The sequence below is a fragment of the Centropristis striata genome, chromosome 20 (genome assembly GCF_030273125.1).
Source record: "Centropristis striata isolate RG_2023a ecotype Rhode Island chromosome 20, C.striata_1.0, whole genome shotgun sequence".
Lineage (NCBI taxonomy): Eukaryota > Metazoa > Chordata > Actinopteri > Perciformes > Serranidae > Centropristis > Centropristis striata.
Window position 1 is genome coordinate 18,312,569 of NC_081536.1, and position 15,492 is coordinate 18,328,060.

Sequence of the window (15,492 nt, forward strand, 5' to 3'; positions counted from 1 at the left end):
AATATATGCTCCCCATTATCAGGCAATAATTTATCTGTACCGATATATATCGTGCATCCCTAATGCAGCAGCCCAATATTGTTAACAAAACCACAATATGACAAGTATAGATTTAGATGTAGTATTTCTTTATGGTGACTTAAGGAAAAGAAACATCAAGGCCAACACCAGCTCTGCAGACGGATATCTTCCAGTGGCTGGGTGATGAGTGAGATGACCCAGATGAATACACATTTGCAATAACAGTGTGTGGATTTGCTGCTTTGTAATAGCGATCTGCCACGCTGGATGTGAATGAAACTTGAGAGGTTCTGAGGCCATTCACAGTAGCAAAAACCCATAATCTAATTGTTACCCATTAAACGCACAGAGACACACACAGTCACCACCCCCTCCCCAGGGCAAAGAGGCTTTGGCTGCCCAGCCTGCACACTCTGACCTGATTTTGCGTGTGTGCAACTGTGTTTTTGCGTTTGTGCCCATGTGTGTTTATGAAGCAGATTAGAACGGTGGCATAGCCAGACTTCTGTGGTAGAAATGAGTGTGTTTCTTTGATTGTAGACACGTGTGTCTGTGCATGGGAATGTGGGGCAACGTGGTATGGAGCTTTTTCCAGAGAAGGAGACCCACATTGTAACACAACACCCCTCCCCCACCCCTTCAAAAGTTGAATGGATTATTGCTCCAGTATCTGCCTTTGTGTCTTTGTGCCAGTTTATCAAAGGATACACATGCATGCGAGAAATGGCGTGACCAACTGTGGATAGACATTACAGAGGCACTTCTTAAAAGTTAGTTTGCATCTGTAAATGTTGTTATTTTTGATGCAACAGTTATTTAATTTCTACTGGGTACAACAGACAGTTTTAGTAACTGCTTTGCTCCCTCATGCAGATGGATCACTTTCTGCTAACCTCATCAGCCATCTGGATCTCAGTAACTTTCCTATTCATAATCTTCCAGCACCAGCCAGATGGATGCAACATGCAGGTGCACCACCAACACATGTACCCTTGTCACATGGCTGATTTGGAATTGAATGAATTTAACAATGAGTAGAAGGAAATAGCCCTGTGTTCTGCCTCCATTGGCTTTACATGCTGTACGTCCTCCATTCACCATTCACAGTGTGCTGGCCACCTTCCCAGCACTGGTCTCCTCTTGTCCCCCAGGCGTTGTCTATCCGTTTGCCCATTCTTTTGTTGGCTAGTCATGTTGGCGCCATATCCTCCAATATCAGTGCCAGCTACAGGTCATGTCATGTGTGAAATGCATTGAAAATGTTTAAGCTCTTTATTCTATTAACTTCCCATTAAGAATTTCCTGTTTCTTCTTCTTTACCCTTAAGTTTTGCGTGATTTTATCTAAAGATCACGTGGACTCAAACAGATAAAACTGCAGATATCTGTCTGCTTTGAATAGAATTACAAGTATTAGCAATCAGATGTACCACATTTCATTGACATTTGTGGCTGTGTACCAGTTGCATAAAGACAGAGATTAATTTAACCTTTATGTTCAAGCAGCAAACCAGACTTGCCGTGACAAAGTCTCAAGTCACCCTGTAATCTTGCCAGATTAAATCCTAATGCTCCTCACAGTCAGTGACCTTTAAAAGGGAGACAGACATGCAACCACTGCAGCAGGTGGACAGGACTACCCTTAGTATTATTACTGTTTATCATTACAGACATTTAGAACACTGTTACAGATGTTGTGTTCACAACTTAAATCTAATCATTTCTCGTTTTTTTCTTTTTTCTTTCTCTAGTTGTGTGTGATCCCATGTTCCTCCATGCCATTGTTGGCATCTAATGGAAGAAAAAGCACTCATCAGGTCTGCCATGGTATCCAGATTGCCTAAATTTGGTGGACGATCCTCGGCCAGTGGCGCTAGCCCCTTGTCCAATGGTTCCACACAGCCAACCACTCCGACCCAGGATGGTAAAACAACCCCCCCAGTAACACGCCCAAATGGTGTTATCCGTGCCTCTCCTTTTTCCCTGAAATGGAAAAAAGATGAGGGGACCACCATCTCGCACCCAGCCACCCCCATCAGTCCTGGGGATGGAGTTGAAGACAAGGCTCAGGCACAGCTTCCCTCATTGGTAAAGGATGTAAAGAATGGCTCTCCAGCAACACCAAAGATGCGGAGGTCAGGTGCTTTGATGGTGGCCGTCTCCAGTCCCAAGGCCATCCCCAAGCAATCTTTGAAGATGAGTCCCAAAGTAGGGACCAAGCTAGGCCAAAGTCCACTGAATGGAGGTCCTAAAATGGGTCAAAATGGCTCTAGCATTCCTGCTCGAGCAGGGTCAGAATCCCGCCTTGTCCGGCCAAGACTAGACTCCAGCTCTCCTAGAAGTAGCTCTCAAGACAGCCTGTCCCAATCCAGTGACAGCCTGAAGACATTGGCAGCGGACAACATGGTGCGTTCGAACAGCTTCACTCATTTCAAGCAGATTCCTTCGCCCACCAGTCAGCCTATGACTCGGTCATTCTCCTTTAACCGAGCTGTGGAGCTAGCCAAGCCTCTAGCAAACACCCAGCTCCGGCCTCCTCGGAGTAGTTGCCTCAAACCCCCTCAGCTGAGCAATGGAAGAGTAGGTTTAGCACTTGGAGGCCTGAATGGCAGCATTGGCGGCTTAGGAGGTCTAGGTGGAGGACTTCAGTACAATAAAACTCCCTCAGCTGCCTCCTCTCTGCCCACCCTTTCGATTCCTCCAGCTCCCACTACTCCAAGCGCTCTGAGGAAGCCTCTGCTCCCCAGCTGTGTGCTGACCAAATCATTGGGCAGCAGTGCGGGGTCTTTGGGCTACAGGTTGGCTCGACCTGGGCAGGCCAAACAGCAGAAGCCTCTTTTTCCAGGTAGGGTCAAGGGGGATATACAACCTTCAACTGCCCCTGAATGTGGAGGGCTATTAGGGATAGCAGTAGACATTGAGCAGAATGGTGTGTCTAACAATGCACACTCACATAGTGAAAGTGATGGAAGCTCTGGAGCAGGAAAAGGAGGAGGAAGTGGTGATCATAGAGAGAGCTCAGGTCAGACAGCAGGTGAGACTCAGGAGGACATGTCCTTATCTTCTGCCTCATCTCTAGACAGAGGCGACACCAGTGAAGAGTTTCTAGATGACTTTGACTGTGTGGGAGATGTGTTAAGTGATGTGGACCTGCCTGACAACAGGAAAACTGGCAGCACTACTCAAACACGCCTACATAACTTCCTCAATGAGACCCTTGACTGGGACATGGATCTAGCAGGTAAAAAACTTGGTGCTGAATTTAAAGGAAATTGAAAAAGTTTGTGTTAAATTTGTGTCAGTTGTCAAGTATTTATGTAACTTCTACAGGGCATAAAGAAGAAAGCCCTATGCAGGACTCCCAGGGAGCACTGGTGTTGTCTCCAGACCATGGTGATGTTCTTCAGGGTTCGTCTGTAGAGATGTCACCTTCGAACAGCTCTGGTGGAACCTACATGTGGGATGAGGAGGGTCTTGAGCCCCTTGGGGTGCCTGGGACACATCCATGTGACAGCTATGATGATTCAGAACTCAACAGCGTGGTGAGTCCCAGTTTCTATCTTTGATGAATTTTGACATAAATATGTGCAATGCAGGAAAACCTTTGATGATTTGTCAGTACTAAATCTGGTCTTTCTTTAAACTATTTGTCCCTGTTTTCATGACTTCCCACTGCTGTGAGAATGAAAAAGAAAAAAAAAATCAAGTCAAAAACACTGATGATCTAAATAGTTACTAGCTCCCTCAATGTGGATACTGTCAGACTAATATCATATATTCTGTTGATAACTAATTCAAGATTGCTTAAAAGTAAATCAACTACTAGTTTCTGCTCTGATATGTTTTGAAGTAGAATATCTAAATTGTTTATATAAAGCTGATTAGGAAGTAAGCACACTTGTTGTAGCGTCTGCCAACAAGCTCATCATGCTCTCAACTCCTTCCCATCTAATGTCAACTGGCAGATTGCTCTGTAGCGTATCTCAGATTGGGAAAGGAGTGGAGAGCAGCCAAAACCCTTCAGCAGTGATACGGTTACTAAGGCTAAAAACTTCAGAGAACACTTAAAGCTGTTGCAGCTTTAACTGATTGCTTGTTGGCAAAGAATGGGCTTGTGTGACTGAGAAGTGGGATAACTTCCAAGTACAGTAGTATTGAAAAGGGAGAGGGTTGAAAGAAATGTAAAAGGATTGACACCTTGAGAGAAGAGATGTACATTATATAGATGGACACAACAGACAACAGTTCAAAAGTCTCAAAATGTAGAATACACATTTCTAAAGCATAATGCAGATAATGTTCATGGAGCTAAACTGATAGTAGATTAACACATAATCACACTGACTGAATATATATGTACTGTATATAAGTAAGTGGTGAGATAAAACGTATGTTTATATACGTATATGAAAGAAAATAAGGAAAAGCATAATAGGTCCCCTTTAATCCTTGGTCTTTGATTTGAAAACTTTTTTTATAGTTGATCCTTCAAAGTGTTTGACATGCCGCGTATAGTAAAATATTAATATTTGTTATGCTATTAAGTTAAATTTCCCTTAATAGAGGGTTGACTTTGTGTGTTAATATACTTCGAGGCCATTATCAAGCATTGCACTTGTAGACCTGGTTACAATTTCAGGCCTTTTTAGTATGACGCACACTGTATGTGGTTTAGTCCATTAATCAGTTCCACTTTTGAATAATTTCCTTTTCTAATCAGGGATTAAACGAGCAGAACAAAGGTTGAAAAGGAAAGCAAAACTGTCTGGAGGTTTCTGCCAGCTCTTTCTGCTGCTTTCATGCCAAGGCTTCTCTCTCCCTGAGAGGAATGCTGACCTGGCCACAAACTGTGTGCTAATAGCATCGCTGGCCTTCACTTTGCTTCTCTGTACTTCTGCACCACAGCACCTGATCTCAGGAATGTGTAAAGAGCTTAAAATGAGCTGGATTAGAAATGATATAATAAGCTTTATGTGTTTACTACTTTTACCATGTGATGTTGACACAAGTTTCAAGTCACTAAAAATGTAACATGTTTATCTCACAATAATGGATTTGTAGCAACTAGCAATAAGAAAACGTGGATAAATCCTTATATTAGTGTGTCTGTGTGTGTGTGTGTGTGTGCGGATTGCATGCTCTGTCTGTATTTTCATTGCTGCTGTCAGTACAAGCACACATGCTTTAGTCATGTGTATCTGATTAAGAGCCATTCGGCATGTCTTAATGTTTGTGTGTGTGTAGCCATGATCATGTAGCAGATTAGTAGAGGTGGGAATCACCAGAGGCCCCGTGATACGATTTTTTTATCCCAATACTTGAGTCACGATACGATATTATTGGAATTTTTAGCATTTTTGTGGTATGGTGAGTACTGCGATACAATATATTGTGATTTATCTGTTTAACTGCAGTTTGTGTCCACAAAATTAAATTAAATCCAGAATAGTTTTGTCAAATGAGAGAAAGTTCTCAGTCTATTCATCTCACTTCAGTCCTGTTTCTCCATAATGAGAATCAAACCTGCAGACTGATCATCAAAGTATTCAGTCAAATTGAACTTAACTAATATCAAACATGTATGGACGACAACAATTGCAGCATTTTCTTAAACCTCAATCAACTTCAAGCTTCACTGCTCAGAATTTTTTCAATAAAACATAAAAAAAGCCTAACTTTGCAGCGTTATTTTGAAAAAGTTTCCGACACAATATCCTGACGCATCCTTAGATCTTCTAGTTTCATATGGTACCATTATCCATAAATTGAGCCTGCTACGGCCTCAAGATAAAAAAACAAAAATGGCGAAAATACTGGCCGCCGGAACACTAAATATCGTTATTTGGCGGCCATGAATCGATATAATATTGCCATGCAAAATATCGCGATACTATGCTGTATTGATTTTTTTCTCCACCTCTAAAGATTGGTCAAACTATCATCATGTGGTTAACTTGTTTGATGGACAATATCTCAGCTTGTGTATTTAACCATAACATGGTCAACTTTAACCTATGTCCTTAGTGTATATGTACTAGGACTGTAAATATCCATTAATCAGACTCATTGCATTGATTCAGTTATCAATTACCTAAAAACAACGATACAGGGTGAAAACTTCAATGTGTAACATTATCTTTGTGGTACACCTTTATTTTGAAATTCCCATGGTATGTCTGTGTCAACATTTCCGTCCAAGTGCACCTCCTCTTTAAACATTCAAACATTGCTTGTGCAGGGGAGATAATGGAAAGCAGCCAAGAAGAAGACAATAAGGGAGCTTTTTCCCCTCTCTTAAAAATAATAGATTGTTTTTCTTTTAAATTTATGTAAAAGCTCAGCAATAAAATTGTCAAATCACACTTAAGTTGATTTTGTGACTTGATATTGATGTAAAAGACTCTGTTAAAGGGGCACATAATATTGTTTCATATTGATTGCAGCCCCCAGAATTGAATCAAATAGAAATTGTGTCGTGGCAGACTTTGTGATATCAGCAATTGACATATCATTGATGAAACTGCTGATTACACCCCTAATATGCACATGATATTCTCAGTAGTACTGCTGAATCTTTATAGAATTACATAATTGGAGAATAATCATAAACAGATTAGAAAATCTTCAACTGAATGTGCCACAAACAGTTCAGAAGTACAGATGTGAAGATGCATTTCACATGACTTGATTAAGCTATTATTATTGCGCTTGATAATATCACATCATTTTGTAATTGAAATATTTGTGCAAAAAGTGAGTGATTGGAAAGATGTTCAGACAAAATGCAATGATGTTCTATTCTACCAGTATAAAAGCTCCACAGGGCTGCTAGTTTGTGTTTACGTAAAGGATGTAAGTCCCCTGTGAGTGAAGCTGGAGGCTGTGATTGCATCAGAAGCAGCCATCTTGTGTGTAAACCTTCTTTGAAAAATATGAAAATGCCATTATCTTATGTTGTATCGCTCCCAAAGCTATCTCTTCTCATAGCTCTTCTCTTACTGAACATATGCAGTATAGGCAGTAACATCTTTCACAGAAGATGGTCAGAGAAGAAGGGAATAGAGATAGTCCTTGTTGTAAGAGAGGGAAAGATCTGATGAGTGAGTGGGAGCAAGAGAGAAAAAAAGGAGTGAAAGGGTAGAACCGGAAAGAGAAAGGGCGAGACTTGGATGGATTGCTGATGTGTGAAGATCAGCTCTATGGGGAAATCTGCCTTTGAGATATTTAACTGAGCTATTTGATTAGAGGAAATGAGCCCACTTACTGTAATTGGATGCACTGAGCTCCCACTATTCCACCCTTTTTCTCCTATTTTCCTTCCATCTGGTTGTCTCTCTCTCTCTCACACTAATTCTTCCTTTGTTCAATGAGTAAATAGTTCCTTGAAATGAGAAGAACAAAAGCCACAAATATAATCCTTTCACATGGCAGTGTCTGTGTCCAAAAAGGTTTGTAATTAATTCAGAAATATCCTACATGATATATGTGGTAGGTAAGGCAAGGCATTAAAACAATATTTAATACAGTTTTTTTAGTAGTTTAATTAAATGTCAGGGATTTGCTAGTAAAGCTTCTTTTTTGGTCTTGTGCATGTGAAAGGCCTCCTGCTTTGACTTAAATGCTGGAGAAAAAGAAATACAGGGTAACTAGATGCAGTTTTAATGACTTGTAAAAAGACAAGGCATGCAATCATGGCTGTAAGGAAAAAGAACAATAAACTCCTTCTTTAGAGAGGATGCAACTCGTGTGTTTAGCATTTATATAAACAAAACTCTCCTTTTGTTCATTTCTTGTTGGTATGAGAGAATGGATGAGATATTCAGCTCTTAACAGGTCTAGTTTACTATACTGCAGTGGTGTGCTCAGTCCACTTGGAGGCACTGTGCATCCTTAAGACAACACTGTGTGCGTGTAAGTATTCCTGGTTTGTGTGTCCCAGTATATTTCTGGCTATATATGGCTCTATCTGCATTCTTATGCCTCTGTGCAAAATCAAGGAGTGGGCTACCTGAGCTGTTAATAACATTCCCATGATGCACCATGCAGCTCGGGTACAGTACCAGCTTTACAAATTTGGCATTGTGAAATGGAGGGACACTTCTCACAGTGACTGCTAATGTATCCCGGGCCTCAGTACAATTTATCATGCATGCAGTGCAGCATCAGTAGACCTGGGCATGATTTATATTTAAATGGTTGAAGTATTTTTTGAAATATTGGAGATTACTTATTTTATTTTGTCAGGCAACTCACAAGCACTCATAAATGCATGGGACACAGAGAAAAGCTGAGGCTGAAATAGTAGTTTAGATGCTTTCTGCTATTTACATCAAGATGGACACAAAAATAGCAACACCTGTGCAGTGGACTAAACCCCACAATACGAGGGATGGAATAATGAGTTTGGCTGTAGATATTTGGTTTTTGTTGGGCTATTGGATTCAATTCACTCACAATATACTCCCAATACAATGAAATACCAAATATTAGGTCCACCTTTGATATAATAACGTTGAATACAACATTAGACATGGTTGAGTGGGTCAGAAATCGCCTTGCCAAGGTCAGTTTTTACTGTCTTGACGCTATACAATTGTTTAAATGTTGAATAACAATTTGTTATCAAATGACAACAACAAGACTTAAGTTAATTGTCATGTGTGCAGTTTCCATTTCTTGCAATTGCCTGATCTGCACTGCGTATGTGCAGTACTCAACAGAGATGAAAGCAAGATAGATGACTCATTCATGAGGTACATCCATCATCAGCTCAGGAAAGAACAATATGTTTTATTCTTCTTTACCACCAGGTAAGTTGTTAGATTCACTAACAGGCTATAAACTTTTACTTTTGTGGGCAATCAGACAATCTTTATTGTTGAGCACTTATTGATTCTCATCCACACACATTAACAGTCTCAAATGTAGTAGGCATTGCTGGGTTATTATATTATATTATATTGTATTGCATTACATTATAATAACAATGTATCTTCAAGTGCGAGGTTTCATCTTAATGTGAACTCAACCATTTAAATGGATAAGTAACTTACAGAATTAGTCAGACTGTTCCAGTAAGTGTTGGGTTGGACCTGTTTTCTTAAGAACTGTTCTGTTGATTTCATTATTTATGTGTCTGGGAGTGGGTCTCATTAGAAGAAATACATTTCCTTTTAAATTACAGCCCAGTGTCCCTCCTCGCAGCATGAAACCTTGAATGAAAAACGCCCGAGTGTTTCCCTTTTGCCTCTTTCAATTCTGTTAGTCCTGATCCCTTCTCGTTTTGGATAGTTTTTCCTTTTTTTCCTTTTTTTCCTGTTTTCTTTATGCTAGCAGATTTTTGGTTTCTCTTGCAGTTGTTTTATCCATTCGACCTTCTCCCTCCCTCTCCCCCCCGTTTATTTTTTCCAACCAAACTCATGGTGTTTCTGTAATCCTTTAGTTTTTCCCTTTGCTTCCTGAAAGCTGCAGTACCGCTGTCTCTTATACTTGATTTATTTATTTTTTCCTCTCTAATTTTAGGCTTTTGTGGAGCCAGGTTGAGACAGGGCAATTCATTAGTGTTTAAATGAGTGAGGTGCTTAAGCCTTTTGTCTGCAGAGTGCTTAGCCATTTATGAAACATGCTGCTGTTGCATTAATGAGGCTTATAGTTCACCTGCTTTTGTTTGTCTTGATTTTAAATTGACAGCAGCAGCCCTTTAAGGTAAACAGTGTTTTTTGTGGACCTCTTTTTGTGTATTCAGCGCTTTCAATGGAGAACATCATGCACAACTTGTGACAGCTGCGCTCTGACTCATTCCCAAAATTACAGCCTAGACTTCCATCATTACCCATCATGACTCCTTTAGTTTCCAACCACAGTCGTGACTATTATTTTACTACAGATCATTACCATGCTGCATTTTATAACCACTCTGTCTTTGAACTGGCCCTCACATATTGTTAATCTTAAATTGGCTGCTTATTGGGCCCATGTGAGATATAAGGACAATAATATATTACCTGATCACCAACAGAAAAGGAGAACCATTTTCACTGACAAATTTGGTTTATTGAGTATAATTGGCTTATTCACGATACTTTACCTGCAGTTACATGATTGACAATGATACCATCCACACAATGATCCAGGATTTTTGAGACTGATACTGATTTTAGAGGGGAAGAATCCATATATCGCCATGGTGGCTGATATAGTGAAGTTTTCAGCAAGAATGAAAATGGACCTTTTCTATGTCGATTTTGCACCAATGACAATACAAAGGTATTCAGAAGCCTGTTTTCTTAAACAAATAACTTGTTATACTTTCAATGCATTACATTATAAACCTCTGATAGAAACCACAGCTGAGAAAATGTTGACATCATACATTTGTTAGTGTAATCTCATAATAAGACTTAATTTTCATTTTTCACAAAAATTCTCAGTTGTGGAATAAAGTTGTGGAATCTCATTAACAGGAAACACTCATACACAAAAGTTTATGAGTGTCAAAAAAAGACTTAAAGCATCACCACCAACAGACAATTACCGCAGGGAGAAGTGATATATAGAATGATTGCTTTAGTTTTTACATCAGGCTTCTAATGCATAATACATGTGCCATTTTATATATAGTATACAGTATATAGACTTTATGCACCTATCTATGAGTCAGCTTGGCCAAGAGCTGTTTTTTTTTAAATCTCAGTTTAAATGTGCTGCAATACAGAGCCAACATAATAGACAATTTGTCATTGTCCAAATTATTATGGACTACAGTGTTAATTTAATTTTGTAGAAAAAGATGGTATGCCATTTTATTAAATTTTAATGTCACAGAAACTGCGTTTTCAGAAGACACTGTTTGATTGATGTATTCCTCAGTGCCAGTACTGACATATAAAACACTTCATTAGTTGAATTTCTCTCCCTTTTATGTCCAATTCATCTTGCAGTATTCTAATTTACATTCCACACTCTTTATGTTATTTTAAATTATGCTGATGTATTTCAGTATGTAGTCTTCCATGGATAGTGCCTCTGTTCTTCCTGATAGTGGTACCAGCTCTGTCCACTTTTGTTAAGGCTTCTGTGAAAGGAAAGGGACTATAATTTACATTTCTAGAGCGAGTGTTTGGTTCAATATACAGCCAAATATATACAGATGGAATGAAAAAAAAAAGGTGGACTGGAGAGAGGGAGATCTATCTGTTTTCGTTCAGAATTTGAATTTGCTAAAAAGCTTTGATTTTCTCATGGCTTTATTTGCAACTGCAGGGTTTAGATAATTGGCAGCATCCCATTACCTCACTCTCTTAAAATACAGTCATCATTATATATATTCAAATCAAGCAGAGCAGTAGTTGTACACCATATAGAGGCAACAAAATGGATCTGACCATTTCAAACTGTGATCATCTTATAAAACATGTTGTTTGGAGAGCAGAGAAAGCTGATGTGTGCTTGTTTGGCATTGGGTGAAGCAGGACTCCTGAGACAGTCTGTTTTATGTCTAAGGTTTATACACTCTAACACAGGAAGCATATTGTTGTCATCTTGTCAACAATATACAAGGACAGAATGAAATGGGGGAAAAGAGACACTGAAAAAGCATACTGTTGATTTGAGGGTTACCTAACTCTATTTTGCTCTGCTCTGCAGCAGCCGTCGCTCATTAAACAATTTTACTCAGCTTGCCTCCTGCGCACTGCCTTTGTTTCATTGTCTCTGCCTTTGCAAAGCATGACACAACAGAAAGAAACTGTTATTTGAAATGATATTGCCATTTGTAGCAAGATTTTACTAGTAGAGGCATAACAGTGCACAGGTGTCATGGGCCGTTTCTGCCATGGTTTAGGAGTCACAGTTTGGTATAAGTATATATAACTTTCCATTCATTTTTAAATGGATATGTTGCAATCCAATCTAAAAGACTCGGTATCTGGGTCCATCACAACATGTTGAACCATGTTAAGCCCATCCAAACCTTTGTTAACTGTCACAAAGAGGATTTTACCTGCAAAGCTTTAATGCACATGCAACAAGTGCTGCCACAATCTCTCAACTCTCCTCTGCTGTCTGTGTCCTCCCATCCTCAACAAGGAAAAAGAGAGGGCTTGTGCCATCATATATTTTGTAGAAAAGAAAGAAAGAGATCGAAAACTTAAAGGAACTACTTGGACACAGGCAGATCTCTTAACGCAAAGCAGAGCTTTTCAGTTGTCAAGCACATACAGTGGATTGATTTGAATAACTTTAATTTAATTGAAGTGTGCACTGTGCAGCTGTATTATCTCAGAAAGTAGAAGTATGTGATCAGGACTAATATTAAATTATGGTTTGGATTGGGGCAGAAAAAACTTGACCAGATTTTAAACAGACAGCTGAGCAAGTGTCAAAGATAGACAACATTCTCTTGCTGGGCAATGAGGCGGCATTTTGTCTAATGAAAACTTGTAACGCATGTAAGTCATAATGTGTTGCTGTTGTAATGTTGTGTTTATTTCCCTCATTTTTTTCTCCAGCTTTTATTTGGAACTGGTTTAATTCAGTATTTGAGCCTTTACCAAGACCACTCTCTGATGACAGCTTGTACTGTTTCCTTCCCTTAAACCTTCCCTCTGTAAAATGTACACTGACTGGGTGCCTATTATTATAGCCACAGTTGAAAGGCAAGACAATTAAAGTAGAATCAATACATTCAGTTTTTAATTAAGATTTTCTGGTATTCTGTATTTTTCTTCATAAACCCATACTTGGGTGTCATTCTTTGGATGTTCAGATTCCTTCCGTTCATTCATTTCTCAAACACTTAGAGCTCACAGCAGACACCTAATTACCCCTGTATAACCAATAGCACCAATATGGCTTTGACAGTGGGTGTACTAGATTACATTACATTTCACACAGTGGTTATATAATATTCAGTAAGACAGACAATGAAAATTGACTTTCTGTTGAAAAACTGTCTTAGTTCAAGAGCTGCAAATGAGTCGAGTAAATGGATTACAATGACATCTGGAAATGATTGGGGTAGAGGACATATCCTCCATCAAAACCACCAGCGAGTCCCAAGATATGGAGTATAAAAAATTATACTCTTAAGTAGGGGTGCTAATGTCACACAAGAGACACATGCACAGCAACAGCAGCTGAGCACATCACTCCCAAATCCAGTCAAGCTATCATGTAGTATTTCAGTGTTTCTTAGGACATTATTTTGAGTATTTGACCTTCAGAAAATTAATGATCCTGGAAAAATATGTTTTATGTTGATTTCTAGCCCTCCCCTTTGATAGAGTAACTCAGCTAAGGTTTAATGAAATAGAAAGGTGCTGGTTTGAAAAGAGTGGATACTTCTTGTGAGACAAAAGAGAAGAGAAAGACTGAAAAGAACAAATGCAGTCAGTCAACAGACTTCTCCCTGGCATATTAATTTGACATTTACCTAATGCTGAAGTTTGTGTTTTTCTTAAGTTGTTTGAACCAGAAATGAACTGCCTACTACTACTGCCTACTGCCTTTTTGGCTGATTGTGTGCCATGATGTAAATTTGCATGCAGCTCACGAGAACCAAATGTCTACCAGAGATCCCAAAAAGATACTCTCCAAGAAAGCAATGAGTAGAATTAAGGTTCCAGTAATGAGGTTTAACATCGCTCTGCAAGTCTGTTGTGCAGACACCTGGGTTATTTGAGGGCAAACTGTCAAAGAGAGAAAAGTTTAGCCTCCAAACTTTCCCAGTGATTTTGAATGTTTTAATCAGTGTTTGATCCGTCCCTGTTTGTTGGAAGATTCATCAGATGTTTCAGGGGGAGCAGAGAGTATGCCATGAAACTGAGTATGTTGGAAGAACTTCCCTTGGCTGTTACAATTCTGAATGCATGCTGCAGGGGTTGGATTGATGTAGCATCTCGGGGTGTCTTAAGATGGATCGAAAATGTGCATGTCATGTGTCAAATTTAGATACTCCAATAAGTCAAATCATTATTCCGTTAGCGAGAGCAAGCACAACCGCTACAATTTAATTGGCTCAAAGCTGCGGTTCAGATGCATTTTAATACCAGTTCATAACACATATTGACTATGCAGAATCTGATGGTCTACAACTCATGCATTTATTGGGATTCATTATTAAATAACATAAGGGTAAATTCACAATTAATGGTCTCACAAAGAGAGCATGAATTGTGAATTACTTGCAACCGCTTTCTGCCCCTGTCTCAAGGTCTAATTCACAAAAGATATTGCTATAATGATAACAGTGCACACACGCCCACAAAGTTTTGCAGCTGAAGCTCTTGTCATTTTTTGCATCTGATTACAATGTGATTGAGGCCAATGCACCATTTGTGAGGGGTTAAGCAGTGAATATACTTCCAAGCAGATGTGCAGGGATAACATCAGATACCCCAAGAGTCACCCTGAGTCATAATGCCACTTCCATTAAATCCTTCTGAAGAAAGAGGAAAGAGAAAGTGCAAGCAGGATTTAAGAAGGGAAGGACGATTTATTTCTACAAATTAGTACAAATTATTTGTTTATTTGTTTATGTGAATGTTATTTTTAACTTGTTTTTTTTCTCACATATTTTAAAAATGATGTAGGGAAGCTTGAAGCCTTTATTTCTCATGACACTTCTTAAAATTAATGAGTTTGAGAGGACTTTTCTTATAAATTCACTCAGTTGCCATCTGGTTTCTAAAGATGCTAATAATTTCACTGTAAATGCATGTGGCTAATGGCACTGACCTTTGAAAATTGGGCTGTTTTTTGCAATAGGCTCATTTGCACAGAAAGGGGCCAAATTTGCAGCAAATGTATGCATATTACCTCATTTAAATTTCTGCAAATAGCACAGGATTACCAAGACTCAATATGCTGTGCAGCACAGTTAGAGGTGCATTTCATCCACTGTGGGTGCTTTTTAGAGTTACACAGGTTTTTTATTGTTAATTTACTGCAGGTTTAGCAGCCGCAGAGCTGTGCAGTAGTTTTTTCCCCATAGTTTTTACACTCTTTGTAGTAGGAAGATTTTTCAGTAACTCTCATACTCCATAACAATATGATACAATGCTCTTTGTCTGGTAGAATTGATTTTCTTCTCAGGCTCCATGGAAGAGGTCAGAGTGCAGTCGTGAGTAACTCATCAGCAGAGAAAAATATAACATTGATGTGCAGGACAGGCTGAATGTTACTGTTGAACATTTGTTGTTATGCAATTTCAGTAATTAACCTAAGCCCATATCCTACTGTCCTACCTACCTACCAAAATATTCTCGTGAAATTCTTGACAGAAAGGGAATTCCTCCTCACTGGGGAAAAAGAAAGAAAACACAGTGTTGGCATTTAAATATGGCACTTCCTGCTACAAAAAATAAATAAATATATTTATAAAATAAATATTTACTTATTTCATTCATTCATTACCCTTAACTGGTTATCCAAACTCATTGGTCACCAGACTGTCACAGGGCAGACTCATAGG

General features: G+C 39.1%; 1 protein-coding gene across 3 annotated transcripts in view; it reads left to right on the forward strand.

Annotated features, from left to right (window-relative positions):
• The window catches only part of ccser2a (coiled-coil serine-rich protein 2a), a 59,615-nt gene that overhangs the window by 12,672 nt on the left and 31,451 nt on the right, over positions 1–15,492 (forward strand). For 2 of the 3 annotated variants that reach the window (XM_059359306.1, XM_059359305.1), the window contains exons 2-3: positions 1,772–3,261; positions 3,351–3,562. In XM_059359306.1, coding sequence (XP_059215289.1) covers positions 1,815–3,261; positions 3,351–3,562 — 1,659 coding nt within the window. In that variant the 5' untranslated portion in view covers positions 1,772–1,814. The remainder of the gene's footprint in view (positions 1–1,771; positions 3,262–3,350; positions 3,563–15,492) is intronic. The other variant, XM_059359304.1, reaches the window with a different exon arrangement.